The sequence below is a fragment of the Delphinus delphis genome, chromosome 2 (genome assembly GCF_949987515.2).
Source record: "Delphinus delphis chromosome 2, mDelDel1.2, whole genome shotgun sequence".
Classification (NCBI taxonomy): Eukaryota; Metazoa; Chordata; class Mammalia; order Artiodactyla; family Delphinidae; genus Delphinus; species Delphinus delphis.
Window position 1 is genome coordinate 173,280,976 of NC_082684.1, and position 13,952 is coordinate 173,294,927.

General features: G+C 46.8%; 1 protein-coding gene across 1 annotated transcript; it reads left to right on the forward strand.

The window, feature by feature from the left end:
- Positions 1–503: 503 nt before the first annotated feature.
- On the forward strand, positions 504–8,171 carry VIM (vimentin). The gene is made up of 9 exons (XM_060006313.1): positions 504–1,201; positions 1,840–1,900; positions 4,291–4,386; positions 4,475–4,636; positions 5,158–5,283; positions 5,650–5,870; positions 6,327–6,370; positions 6,907–6,992; positions 7,810–8,171. The coding sequence occupies exons 1-9, from the start codon at positions 639–641 to the stop codon at positions 7,849–7,851; spliced, it is 1,401 nt and encodes a 466-aa protein (XP_059862296.1). The 5' UTR covers positions 504–638; the 3' UTR covers positions 7,852–8,171.
- The last annotated feature ends 5,781 nt before the right edge of the window (positions 8,172–13,952 follow it).

Consider the following 13,952-nt stretch of genomic DNA (forward strand, 5'->3'; position numbering starts at 1 on the left):
CGCGCTCCCACCTCACGCTCCAATCCCAGACCCTCTTTGTTTCTTTGTCCACGCCTTCCGATCTGCTGGAACCCGCACTCCCCCTCTTCCCGCGGGTCTCCCCACCCACCCGCTCCCTGCGGACCGCAGCCCCGTTGCTGCGCGCCCCTCCCGCGCCGCTCTGGCTCGGTGCCCGGGACCCCTCCGGTCCAGTCCCCGGCGGGTCCCCCCACCACTGAGCGACCCCGCCTTTTTCAGCACCCAGAGGTGAGCAGAGCCCGGGCCACCATCAGGAAAGCCCCCGAAATCCCCAGCCCAGCCATGAAGTAACCGAGACTGTACCCAGTCCCCAGGGCGGAGGACGGGGGAGGAGCAAGGCTCCAGGGCGCCCCCGCCCTAACCCCCCGCCCAGCCTTCCCCATTGGTTGGCGCACTCTGCCTCCGGGATGGCAGTGGGAGGGGACCCTGCTTCCTAACCGGCTTATAAAATCTGCGCCCTCGGCGGGGTCCCGTCCTCTGCCACTCTCGCTCCGGGCTCTCCGCTCCAGAGACTCAGCAGCGCTCCCTTTGCCCACACCCACCGCGCCCTCGCGCGCCTCTCCTCCCGGAGCTAGCCCGCGCCACCGCAGCCGCCCAGCCCACCGCCGCCCTCTGCAGTCATGTCCAGCAGGTCCGTGTCCTCGTCCTCCTACCGCAGGATGTTCGGCGGCCCTGGCACCGCGAGCCGGCCGAGCTCCAGCCGGAGCTACGTGACCACGGCCACCCGCACCTACAGCCTGGGCAGCGCGCTGCGCCCCAGCACCAGCCGCAGCCTCTACGCCTCGTCCCCGGGCGGCGTGTACGCCACGCGCTCCGCGGCCATGCGCCTGCGGAGCAGCGTGCCCGGCGTGCGCCTGCTGCAGGACTCGGTGGACTTCTCGCTGGCCGACGCCATCAACACCGAGTTCAAGAACACCCGCACCAACGAGAAGGTGGAGCTGCAGGAGCTGAACGACCGCTTCGCCAACTACATCGACAAGGTGCGCTTCCTGGAGCAGCAGAACAAGATCCTGCTGGCCGAGCTCGAGCAGCTCAAGGGCCAGGGCAAGTCGCGCCTGGGGGACCTCTACGAGGAGGAGATGAGAGAGCTGCGCCGGCAGGTGGACCAACTCACCAACGACAAAGCCCGCGTCGAGGTGGAGCGCGACAACCTGTCCGAGGACATCATGCGTCTCCGGGAGAAGTAAGGAGGCGCCCACGCGGGGCCGCGGGAGGGAAGGAGAGGGGAAGCGGAGCCGCCACGCCCTTGGGGATGTGGCCCGGGCGGCGGCTGCCCGGGGGACAGCGGGGGAGCAGGGCTGTGACTGCTGCGGCGCGGCCCCGCCCTGAACCCAGATCTTGCAAGTTAGCGTTTCCTCTCTAGCCCCACTCATTTGCCCAAGAACGCCTGTCTCAGAAAGTTTCAGATTTCTTAAAACTACCGCTCTGTCTGTCCTCGAAGCCCCTTGCAAACGATGCGTGCGACTTCCCCAAACTTTGAGAAAGCTTCCTGCCCCCCCCCTTCCCACACCTCCCACGGCGGGCTGCCAGCCACGGGGCCGTGCAGGGAGCGAGACAAAGAGACTGCAGAGTCTCCTCCGGGGTGGGGTGGTGGCGGTCGTCTCGCAGGTCGTGGTGGCAACCGTGATTGCCTTTCCACGCGGTGGCCAAGGCCCCGCTCAAACTAGCCGAGGGCAGCAGCCCCAAAAGCCGCGGTCGCTGGCTGCCCGCGGAGGTGGCGCAGCAGCGCTGGTCTGGCGGCCACGGCCGGGTGTTTGGGTGTGGTCGCCCCGCCCCTGGCGGTTTCCCCGTGCCCCTGTGGTTAACGCGCGCCTGTTTCAGGTTGCAGGAGGAGATGCTTCAGAGGGAGGAAGCCGAGAGCACCCTGCAGTCTTTCAGACAGGTTTGTAGATTCTGTTCCCACTCGCAGCCACCGGACGCCACCCACCCACGCGCCCCACGAGCAGTTCTAAAAGTTGCTTTAACCCAAGTATAAATTGTGCCAAACTTCACGTCTGCGCTCCAAGCCCCCGAGTGGCAGAAAGACCGCAGTTCGGAGCTGCTCCGGACAAAAACCCTTGAATGATCAAACCGTTCTCTAGGACATAAAGGGAAGTCTTTAACTTTTTACTGTGTTTCAAGATTTTTTTTCCAAACAAATCATTTTTTCCGTTTCATTTTTGCAACACGTTGATATTCTGATCTCGAACAGTTACAGTTTGATTTAGATGGCTGTTTGCCAAAGTCAAGTTGGCTGCCTTTTACAAGGCCCCCAAAAGCGCAGTTCTGCCCTGTAGTTTCAAATGTAAAATGTATTGGAGGATAAGAAACTTAGTTTAACTGGACTTAAGCCAGCAAGTTTCTTTTCTTCGCTTCGCTGCAAGTTCTACTGTGGCCCTAAGCTTAGATAGCAGTATCCCTATGCACAACTATTGGCTGAAAGGTATTAATGGTTTCTACAGGCTTCACTGTGGAATGTAGATACAGACATCCTGGCAAGTGGGGCCGTTCTGGCTGGAAAGAATAGGAGTCTTTGTGCTCCCAGAGACGCTTTGCAACAGGCTGCATTCTTACTGACTATGTAATGATGCAAGCACCGTTCTAATTGGACACAAGTATTTGCTAACATCCGTTATCTAATATCTGGCCCAGACTCCAAGTATGTGATGTGAAGACTTCTTAAAGCTACAGTCATACCTTACATGTGGAAAGGCCTTTCTTCTTTGAACCTTTGTATTCCTTAGCATGTCCTCTCCATAAAGCATAAACCTGAAAATGAAGAATGGGGTTTTAAGTAAAAGGTTTTCTTGCTCCAAAGATAGATGGCCTTAAATGATTTTTAACTTAAAATTGGAATCCCAAAGCAGGAAGAGTCGCCAGCATAGTTGCATTCTCCTGAACACTTACTGGGACGACTATAAAAGCTCCTTCAGACGAACAGTCTAGAATAACATTTTGAGGCAGAAATACATTTACCAAATTAAACACAGCAATGAGTAGTTTATTTTAGTCGTGGGGCATTTCTGATCATCATGTCTGTAGTGTTTTCTACCCCCAGTAGCAACCTCATGTAAAACAATATTAGTATAAATTGTCCCTATTTAGGGATGAGGTAAAACCCCTCACATTCTCTTCGAAGAAGCAGAATGTGACACACTGAACTTTTCTATAGAGTAAATCATCTTGTATATCTTTTGTAGGGTTTAACAGCAAGCAAAAATGAAATTTTTTCTCCAAGGCTGATCTTTTTTTATCACTCACTCCTCACTCATTTTTCCATGAAGGTGATAGAAGCATGTCAATATTTTAAGACTGTAAAGCTATAAACTGTACTCCAAATATAACTGCTTACAAGATAAGAGGTATAAAAATCCTCACGACATTCCCTTCAGGGGAAATTAAATCTTTGGGTTGTAGCAGTTTACAGATTGTGGAAACAGAGAAGGAGACCAGAGCAGCACAAATTTTACATACAGTTAACACCGTATGCATTTTGATCAGTCATTCTGAAACAAGCTGAGGAACCAAACTGACACAGAGCTAAGTGAAAAAGATGTGGCCACACCCTTGTGGGATGAGATAGGGGAGTTCCAGGAGAAAAATCTACCAGAGGAAGCAAAGCAAATACAGTTCAGGGTTACACTTCTTGTTCCTTATTTGCCTGAGCTACGCTTGTGCCGGGGCGCATCCTGAATTGGAGTATAAATCTAGCCTTGTAGCTTGAGTGCCAGATGACTTGCTTGGGACCCCAAGGATAAATTTCAAAAGGTTTGAGTAGAGGGGGGGATAAAAGAGCTTACGTACTATCTGCTGACACTTCTGGAGCACTAATTTCTGTTCTGCACGTTCTCACGTACACACGAAGTTGTGAAACCTGACGGACTCCCATCATCCTACTGTTCCATGATGTGAACCCCCCAAAATGCTGTGGCATTGATTTCCTAGATTTAAAAAAGTAATAGAAACTTCACTGATATAATGTGGATTCAATAATAATTGATTGACCGCAGCCTGCCATGTTGGCATACACTTATTTATTTTAAAATTGTCTACTGGTCACCCTGAGTACAACTCAGCAGACCGCAATTCAAATTTGTTACTGAAGAAAAAAAAACAGTATGCTGTAGCATGGGGGTGATTTACAAACTTCTTCGAAGGGTATAAAATTCGTCAGTGCCCTTCTTTATAATAAAGAGACCTAAGTTCATATAGTTCATTTGAAATGAATACATGGGCTAGGCCACAGACGTTAGCATCCTCCTTCATGCCCTGCCTTTTCTCTTTTGGAAACAGGATGTTGACAATGCTTCATTGGCACGTCTGGACCTGGAGCGTAAAGTGGAATCCTTGCAAGAAGAGATTGCCTTTTTGAAGAAACTACACGATGAGGTAAGAGGAGTCACAGTGTGTGAACCACTGTGGGTGAAGCTGCCCCCCGTACTTGGCACGGCTGACCTTCTCTCTTTTCTTTCCTCAGGAAATCCAGGAGCTGCAGGCCCAGATTCAAGAACAGCACGTCCAGATCGATATGGATGTTTCCAAGCCCGACCTCACGGCTGCCCTGCGTGACGTCCGCCAGCAGTACGAGAGCGTGGCCGCCAAGAACCTCCAGGAGGCTGAGGAATGGTACAAGTCCAAGGTGCGAAACGAGCAAGTGTGGCCGGATCGGAAGAAAAGCATTCTTTTCTGAAAACGCTGTACCTGTCTGCGATTCCTGAGTACCTTTTCCCTGCCACGTTTAGCTGGCTTTTCCTCCTGCGCGAGTTTTATCTCTTGCTGCCTCCTCCCCGCAACTCACACCCCCTCCGTTAGAATAGCAGACGCCCTTGCCACTGCCCCGCTGTCACCGTACTTCCAGGTTACCCTCTTGCCCTTGACCTCCACCCTTTGAAAACGAGGGAAACAGAGGGGATTTCTACTTGGAAATCTCAACATTGGCCTTCCACCTCATTTCCTTTGGTTTTCAAAACAAATTAGGCGTATCCTGATCACGTTGCAATTTGAGCTTTGAGTGTAAAAGTTGGTTGGTATCATGCCTTGTTTACGTATTTGTCTGTCTGCCATCTTTAAGCCGTCTCCATTATCCGGGCCAGGTAGAACCTCAGAGGACTTGTGGACGAGGCACGTGGGTGACCCAGGTTTCTGCTTCCTCCCTGACAGTTCGCTGACCTCTCCGAGGCTGCTAACCGCAACAACGATGCCCTGCGCCAGGCCAAGCAGGAGTCGAACGAGTACCGTCGGCAGGTGCAGTCCCTCACCTGCGAGGTGGATGCCCTCAAAGGCACCGTGAGTATCACAGCGCAAGAGAGGGCCGATCACCAGCTTGGACCCGTTTCAGGTGGCCAAGCTCAGGGTGCTATCGGAAGAAAACTTTGCTCAAAGGGAGAAAAATTTACATTTTAGTCCAAAGACTAAAATGAGTTGTCAAGACATTTTCAAAAAGAACTTGGAGATCCCAAGGTTTTAGTTTACCTATATTATTGCTTCCACTAGGAAGGGGACTCGGTACTTGTGTTTTCCACTGAAAATGGGAGCGTTCCCCATTTGCTGCTAGGGAAAGGGATTGCAAATGGTCTGGAAATGGTTGGGGGGATAGCTCTGTTTGTTCGTTTGTTTCTGGGAAATAAACAGCCTTTCTCATCTCTCCTGCAGAACGAGTCTCTGGAACGCCAGATGCGTGAAATGGAAGAGAACTTTGCCGTGGAAGCTGCTAACTACCAAGACACTATTGGCCGCCTGCAGGACGAGATTCAGAACATGAAGGAAGAGATGGCTCGTCACCTGCGTGAATACCAAGATCTGCTGAATGTTAAGATGGCTCTCGACATCGAGATTGCCACCTACAGGAAGCTGCTGGAAGGAGAGGAGAGCAGGTGGGGAACGGGGGGCTCGTGGGAGTGAATGCCAAGCTGCCCTGTGTGAGGTATTATGCCCCTTGCTTTCCATGCATCATCTCATTTCATCTTCAGAGCCTTGCTTCAAGGTAGCTATTTACCACTTTTTACAGATGAGGAACCTTCCGTTCAGATCTGGAGATCTGAGTTCTTTTGTCCTAGTCAGTTAATCAATATCTGAGCTGGGATTTCAACCTACGATTGATTCTGTGAAAACCGAGAGTCACTCTGTCACACCTCCAGCCCCTTGGAGAAAATGCTTGGAGTAAAATATTTAAATGTACTAATGAGACCGATCATAGGTAGATGCTTCTGAAGCAAATCCCTCACCTGTGGATTGTGAATCTTCTTATTTGATGAAAATACGAAGTGTATAAATGTATTCCTTGTTGTTTTCCGAAAAGGTTACTGTTTTTCTTCATAAACTCTTTCTAGGATTGCTCTGCCTCTTCCAAACTTTTCTTCCCTGAACCTGAGGGGTAAGCATTTGATTCTCCTTTATGAAATATTTTATTTTTTCGGCTGCACTGTGCGGCATGTGGGATCTTAGTTCCCCCACCAGGGATCAGACCCGGGCCCCCTGCAGTGGAAGTACGGAGTCTTAACCACTGGACCGCCAGGGAAGTCCCTATGAAAAATGTTAGCAGCTTGTAACCATTCTGTCTATAAAGCACTCATTTTTAAAATGATACTTGAAAAATGCCATACAAGAGAAAATTCTCTAAGATAGGCATAATTTTCAAACAAGTACTGTCTTACATTTTCTACGTCCAGTTAAAGTGAAATCCCATTTTTTTTCCCTCCTGTGGGAGTATACACTGAAGTAGTCCGTCTCATCCTGATGCTAGTGTTGTTAGCCTCTGGGTTTTAAAACAGGTGATAGTCTTTAGAATTATTTTGGGAATAGTGCTTTAAACAATCATGAACAAAAAATCATAATTCTTTGGACAAAATCATCTCTTGCCTTTTAAAAAGTTTCATTTTTACTCATTTTGGACCTGTTTTCTTTATTCAGAAACCAATCTGGATTCACTCCCTCTGGTTGACACCCATTCAAAAAGGACACTTCTGATTAAGACGGTTGAAACCAGAGATGGACAGGTTGGTATCTTTAAATCAAAATGGGAGTAATTTCAGACAGGCATTGATACACTTTTAGATCACTAAGTCTATCTCAGATACAGCTAGATAATTTGGGAGGTTTCAGTTTCACTCGTGCCTCCTAAAAAGAGAACAGGTCGACCTCTTCCAGCACTACACACAGCCATCTAATTATTTGGCTCCTAGATGTGAAGGTGGGATACTAGTCTGCCTTTGTCTAAAATTAGTGATTTCCTTTGGTGCTTGATTTGAAACAGGAGTACCGCTTCCGTAAGTTACTTCCTAAACTAGTTTCATTAGACTGCCTCAGTAGCAGGAATGTTTTGATCCTGGACATAATGGCCTTCCCTGGACACTCCTAGACCCTGTCATGATGTAATACAAGGACATGCCATACGATCGAGTAGTTTCTCATTACCTCTCTGTGCCAGGAAAGAAACGGTCAAAATGTATCGTAATCTTCCCTTGCACGTAAAATGTACTTGCTGTACATTTTAATATGTGTTAATTGCTTTTAAACTTTGCGGCCTATGATTATTACAGCATTATTCTTCATAAACACAGTATTTTTCAAGTTTATTTTTTTAAGTCATAACATTCTATCAGATACATATTTTGCCTACAGGTGAAGCACGTCTTACCTATGTATCTGTCCCTGCTCGCTGTGACCCTTGGTCACGCAGAACCAACGTGATCTTCCAACTTTCACAATAAGTGATATGCCTTTGCTAGGATTTTTCTTTGACATGCTTTATGGGGTAATTTAACCATTGGTATGTAGTATTATATTTGATTTGAGTTCTGTTTTTCTCAACAGGTCATCAACGAAACTTCCCAGCATCACGATGACCTGGAATAAAAACTGCACGTACTCCATGCGGCAAAATACTACCAGTGAGAATAAAAAAGAAATCCGTATCTTAAAGAAACAGCTTTCAAGTGCCTTTCTGCAGTTTTTTCAGGAGTGCAAGATAGATTTGAAATAGGAATAAGCTCTAGTTCTTGAGAACCAACACTCGTAAAAGATTTAGAAAAAAGTTTACAACATAATCTAGTTTACCGAAGACGCCTTGTGCTAGAATACTTTTTAAGAAGTATTTTTGAATACCATTAAAACTGCTTTTTTCCATCACGTATCTGACCAACTTGTTTCTGCTTCAATAAATCTTTGGAAAACTCTTTTGGTGTCTTGCTTATTTGATATCTAAACCATTCTCTAAATTTTATGACAATATATGTTTGGGTTAAATATTTTTTGGTCTTATTGGTCAAATTCCCACAAAATCAAGGTTAGGTTAACTTGAGAAATTCAACTTTATGCTTGAAGCGTAGCTCTTAATTTGGTCATTGTAGATAGGCCTCGCTTCTTTTCAATTAAGTTATTTTTAAAATTCATAAATAGATGTTATATAATATAATTTGTAGACAAAATGATGATAGGTCTTTTCATAAAATGAATCCAGCTGGGTCCATGTCCATGTGTGATTTCAGTTCTAACAAACAGACCTCCTAAAATTAAAAAAACTGACTAAAATGAAAACTGCGTTTTGGTATGTGCAGCAGATACGTGGCACAAACTCCACTACGGGGGTTAAGGTGAAGGGCAACATCCAGGATATAACGGCTGCATCTTCCATTAGCAAGATGCAGAGAAATGGGACAAGTTCATTTAGTTCCAACATGGGAAACTACCCTGCTTTTCTGTGTGTGTATCTATACCTATATGTGATATCTAAATCTATATATCCACCTACAGATATTTTTAAAGAATTGTGCTTTGGGGGAGTGATGTTAGACACAAAATAAAGGAAAATCCTTACCTGTTCATTGGGAGGTGAAATTAACACATGTGAGTCGTGGTAAAATGATGCTAGTCTCTGATCAACTTTCAAAACCTGGAGCAATGAGAATGAAGTGCTGTGGTCATGAAAACCTTCCTATAGGTCACACAATGTGAGCAGAGTTTAGGAAGAGAGAGAAAGCCAAATAAATGAAAGAGGGAGGGTATGGCCTGGAAGCAATAGAGTTGTAATGGCCCAATGCATGTTCTGGAGGGAAATTTCCTTTGAGTAAGAAGTTCCTAGACTTAAGTCCCAATTTCCTGTATTACTAGGATTCCCTCTCCTCCAGGAATGATGTGGCAGGCATTCCTTGTTTTTTGTGTTTTTTTGCGGGGGGGAGCCACGCAGCAGCCGGGATCTTAGTTCCCCGACCAGGGATCGAACCTGAGCCCCCTGCAGTGGAAGCATAGAGTCTTAACCACTGGACCGCCAGGGAAGTCCCTCCTTGTAATTTGTAAGTGTTTGTATCTACCTCTCGGTAGAGTTGCTCAGGGGAAAGTAAGATGGTTTACACTTCGTTTAACTAAATGCCAGACACCGTGCTAAGTAATACTAGTTGTGATTTGCATCGTTTTTGATACTGTGGGTACCACATGAGTAAAGAAAGAATTGGCCCAGGGAAGTGACCCCTAGTCAGGGTGATTTACATCCCAGTTTGCGAAGGATGGTATTGGTTTATGCTTACTTATTAATAATGCCCCCTTTCAGACTCACAGGTGTACGAATTTGAACAACAGCTTCTATCTGGTCATCCTACCCTTAGCATAATCTTTTTTTTTTAATTAATTGGAGTCTAGTTGCTTTACAATGTTGTGTTAGTTTCTGCTGCACAGCAAAGTGAATCAGCTCTATGTATACATATATCCCCTTTTTTGGATTTCCTTCCCATTTAGTTCACCGCAGGCACTGAGTACCTACCCTTAGCATAATCTTATAGGAAAGGACATTCCTGCTGAGACTCCTTGAGTGGTCCTGCACCCCACCCTCACTCCACCCCCATATCTGAACACTGATGTGTTAAGTTACATAATCAGTATTGCCAGAGCAAACATCCATCCCGAGGCTTGGGCCCTGAAGAAACTTCTTCTATTTGATTTTTGGGTTTGTTTTTTGTTCTTTGGCCATTTTCACCACATTCCTCTCAGCCTCCCAGTCCTACGACTCCTGTCTCTTCACCTCTACCCTCCCTTTGGCTTAGGAAGATCAAGACACTGGCCCCATATTAGTTTTCTTCAAGCACATAACCCTTCATTATTTACTTATTTTTTTGCATTACTCGGGCCTCTCACTGTTGTGGCCTCTCCCGTTGCAGAGCACAGGCTCCGGACGCGCAGGCTCAGCGGCCATGGCTCACGGGCCCAGCCACTCCGCGGCATGAGGGATCTTCCCGGACCGGGGCACAAACCCGTGTCCCCTGCATCGGCAGGCGGACTCTCAACCACTGCGCCACCAGGGAAGCCCAAATGCTTGGTTCTTTTATGTACAACATTAATCCCAGATTAAAAGAGATTAAAAAAAAAAGTAGGGGATGGGGAGAAGAAAACAATGGCATAGAGTGTGAAGTCTCAGAAAAGTTACCAAGGGGACGGTGCAGTCTGTGGAAATAATGTGAAAATTAAGTCCTGCTAAGGTCTCTCACCGTCGTGATATATGGACTAGGTGGCTGGTGACAGAGACAAACGTCTGACTGAGTTACAGCGTGTCTATCGTGAGGTCCACCTTCCCATGACCAGCCTCTTCTGACAAAAGCGCTGGGAAAGGAACTCTCCTTTCCAAGGCTGTGGGACTAAAGGAGGAGCTGTGTGTGGTGATGGGGGACGGGTGAGAAGACATCAGCTTCTCCTGGTCTTTTCCTGAAGAAAACAAGGTTGAAGCAGACCCTATGCCCCAAAGGCGGCTCTCTCCCCAACCTACCAGGCTTCACTAAACAAAGGGTCTCTATAAATCCGTTGGGGCTGCCATAACAAAGTACCGCAGACTGGGTGGTTTAAGTAGCAGAAGTTAATCTTCTCATAGCTCTGGAGGCTGGAAGTCCAAAATCAAGGTGCTGACAGGGTTGGTTTCTCCTGAGGCCTCTCCCCTTAGGTAATCTCTTCTTGTAAGGAAACCAGTCATATTGGATTAGGTCAAATGACCTCATTGTACCTTAATCACCTCTTTAAAGACCCCATGTATTTCCAAATACAGTCACATTCTGAGTTAAGACTCAACACACGGGTGTAGGAAGGGGGTATGGGGGACATGGGGGCAAGGGACACAAATTCAGCCCACAACAGTAGTCATAGTTAAACATTTGGAGAACATTCTCCTTGTCTGTACTTGAACTAGGTCTGTGATGGAGATTTTCAAAAGGCCGTAAGTTGGCAAAGTCACTGAAGGTTAATACGCTGCTTAAAGGTTTGTGGCCATTCGTGACTGGTCAACTTCTCCGTTTTCTTAACTCCCCTCTCAAGGTAGAGAACAGTTTTGAGACAAATGCTCTGGAGACTTTCTCTACACAGCTACCCTGTAAGGCAAGTATTTCTTTTAGGGCACGGTAGGAGGTGAGGAGACAGCCATGGAAGGTTCTGGGAGGGTCACAGGCTGCTCTCAGATGAAGATTTTCCGCGGTCCAAGAAGACCAGTCTAAACATTCGAGTTCCCTGTATGTATCAGGCACTGTGCTGGGTGTTGGCTGGACAACCACAGTCTGCTCCTTTACTGAGTTCATAGTCTACCAGTCTCGTTGGGGAAGAACAGTGCTATGGACTGAACGTTTGTGTCCCCCTCCAATTCATATGTTGAAACCCTAACCCCCAATGTGATGGCATTAGGAGGTGCAGCCCTCATGAATGGGATTAGTGCCCTTTAAAAAGACACAGAGAAATTGCTTTCCCTCTGCTCTGCTCTCTGCCCTGGGAGGATACCACGAGAAGTCTACAAAGAGAAGCAGGCTCTCAGCGGACACCGGATCTGCTGGCGCCTTGATCTTGGACTTCCAGCCTCCAGAACTGTGAGAAGTAAATTTCTGTTGTTAAAGCCCCTCAGTCCATGGTATTCTGTTACAGCAGCCTGAACTAAGGCAAACAGGGGATGTTGTGTATGAGGTGTTGGAGGCATCTTACTTCCCAAATGTTGCAAAGAGGCTACACAGGTCACTTCAGGTCAATTCAGCTCTACTCAGGCTGACCTAAGGTGGAGAAAGTTCCTGTTCTGTCCTTGGCATTCAGACCGTGGCTTCTAGTCCTGACGAAGATCAGAATTCAATAATGGGCCTCTGTCTCTCCAGAATGTGAAATTCTCTCTATATTTTCCTGTATTTTATCACATTAATTGTAATTATTTCTTTTAAAAAAATATTTATTTTATTTTTAATTTTTTTAAATTAATTAATTTATTATTTTTTTGGCTGTGTCGGTTCTTAGTTGAGGTACACGGGATCTTTGTTGCAGCATGCAAGATCTTTTGTCGCAGCGCGCAAGCTTCTCTCTAGTTGTGGTGCGCGGGTTTCTCTCTAGTTGCGGCATGTGGGATTCTCTCTAGCTGTGGTGTGCGGGTTTTTCTCTCTCTAGTTGTGGCGCACGGGCTCCAGAGTGCATGGGCTCTGTAGTCTGCGGCACGCAGGCTTTCATCTGAGGCATGTGGGCTCAGTAGTTGTGGTGCGCGGGCCTAGTTGCCTGGTGGCATGTGGGATTTTAGTTCCCAGGCCCAGGATCAAACCCAAGTCCCCTGCGTTGGAAGGCGGATTCTTTACTGCTGGACCACCAGGGAAGTCCCTATTATTTCTTAATGTTTGTTTAAAGGTCTTTGTCTGCTCACATCAATATGTGAATCACGTGTGAATTTGTTTATAGTGTCTGTTTTCTCTTTTGGTTTTTGATTATTGGGTTCTTTTTTTTTTTAGCACACTTCATAGTTTTTTCCTGCATGCTGAACATTTTAAATGAATGCTTGTTTAGGCTCTGGGCAATGTCTTCATTCTCTAAAAAGGAAGAAAAGTTTTCTTTTTACAGGCAAATTGAGTACCAGTGGGTCACCTTGATCCTGGTAAGGGTTAGTTACAGTTCTTGTTAGGTCTTGTCTATTTTAACTCCATTATCTTAGTACTGGTCTTCACCTTTCAAATGTGTTCCTTAGCCCCAGGATAGGACATTTCTGGATCTCAGCTATGGCCTGGATGCATTTGTCGAAGCCCTTCCACTTCGGCAGACACTCTAGCCTGCTCAGCTTTTAGTCTGCTCGCTACTATTTTCTGCTGGCTTTCCTGGAGTCTCACACTGAACATATACAGCATAGGAGATGGCCAACAATTTGGATGTTTCTCTGTCAACTTAGCCTAGGAAGACACCATTTTATGTTGAGCTCTCTCCCCCATTTAGAAACTGCCCTCATGGGAAAAACCAAGCGAATGTGGATTTCACCTTGGAGTCTTTGCTTCTCTGAAGGAATATAGCCCTTAATCTCCATTCTTGACTGTACTGGTTGCTCTCAAAATAATTGCACAGTTGTGTGCATGTTTGTGTCTGCTCGCGCGCGCGTGTGTGTGCTCCAGCTATTATAGTTATTTTCATGGAGTACACAGGTATTCAGTTATCAATTATCACTATGAACCATACAATTATAAAACTCAGCAGCTTAGAACAACAATTTATGATTCTGTGGGTTGACCAGACTCAGCTGGGGAGCCTTTACTTGGGATCATTCATGCAGTTGCTGTCAGGCGGTAGCTCAGGCTGGGGTCCTCTGAAGCCTTCACTGGACTTGACAAAGAAGATGACTTCTTCACTCTTAAGTCTCTTGCCTCAGTGTTCTTTGCCTTCTTTCACGTTCCAGATATTGTCTCATAATCCACGGCTTAGGTTTCTCGCAGCGTGGTCTGAGGATAGTTATACTTCTTACAGTGTGACCCACGGCTAAGAGGCAGGAAGCAGAAATATCCAGGTTTGATAAGGGCTATGTCTGTAAATTACACAGCGTAATTTCCACTGCATTCCATCCGTCAAACCGGCCACAGAGACCACCCAAATTCAAGGGTGGAGAATTAGACTCTACCTCTCCACGTGGAAGTGGCAAGGTCACATTACAGAAGAGCATGTGGGAATGAGAGTGAACGTTGTGGCCATCTTTGGAAAATACACAT

Bases quoted from the DNA above. Each gene is read 5' to 3' on its own strand.
- VIM (XM_060006313.1), top strand. From the start codon at position 639: ATGTCCAGCAGGTCCGTGTCCTCGTCCTCCTACCGCAGGATGTTCGGC. The intron at 1,901-4,290 runs GTTTGTAGATTC...TTTTGGAAACAG, and splicing joins CCCTGCAGTCTTTCAGACAG to GATGTTGACAATGCTTCATT. The intron at 5,871-6,326 runs GTGGGGAACGGG...AACTCTTTCTAG, and splicing joins CTGGAAGGAGAGGAGAGCAG to GATTGCTCTGCCTCTTCCAA.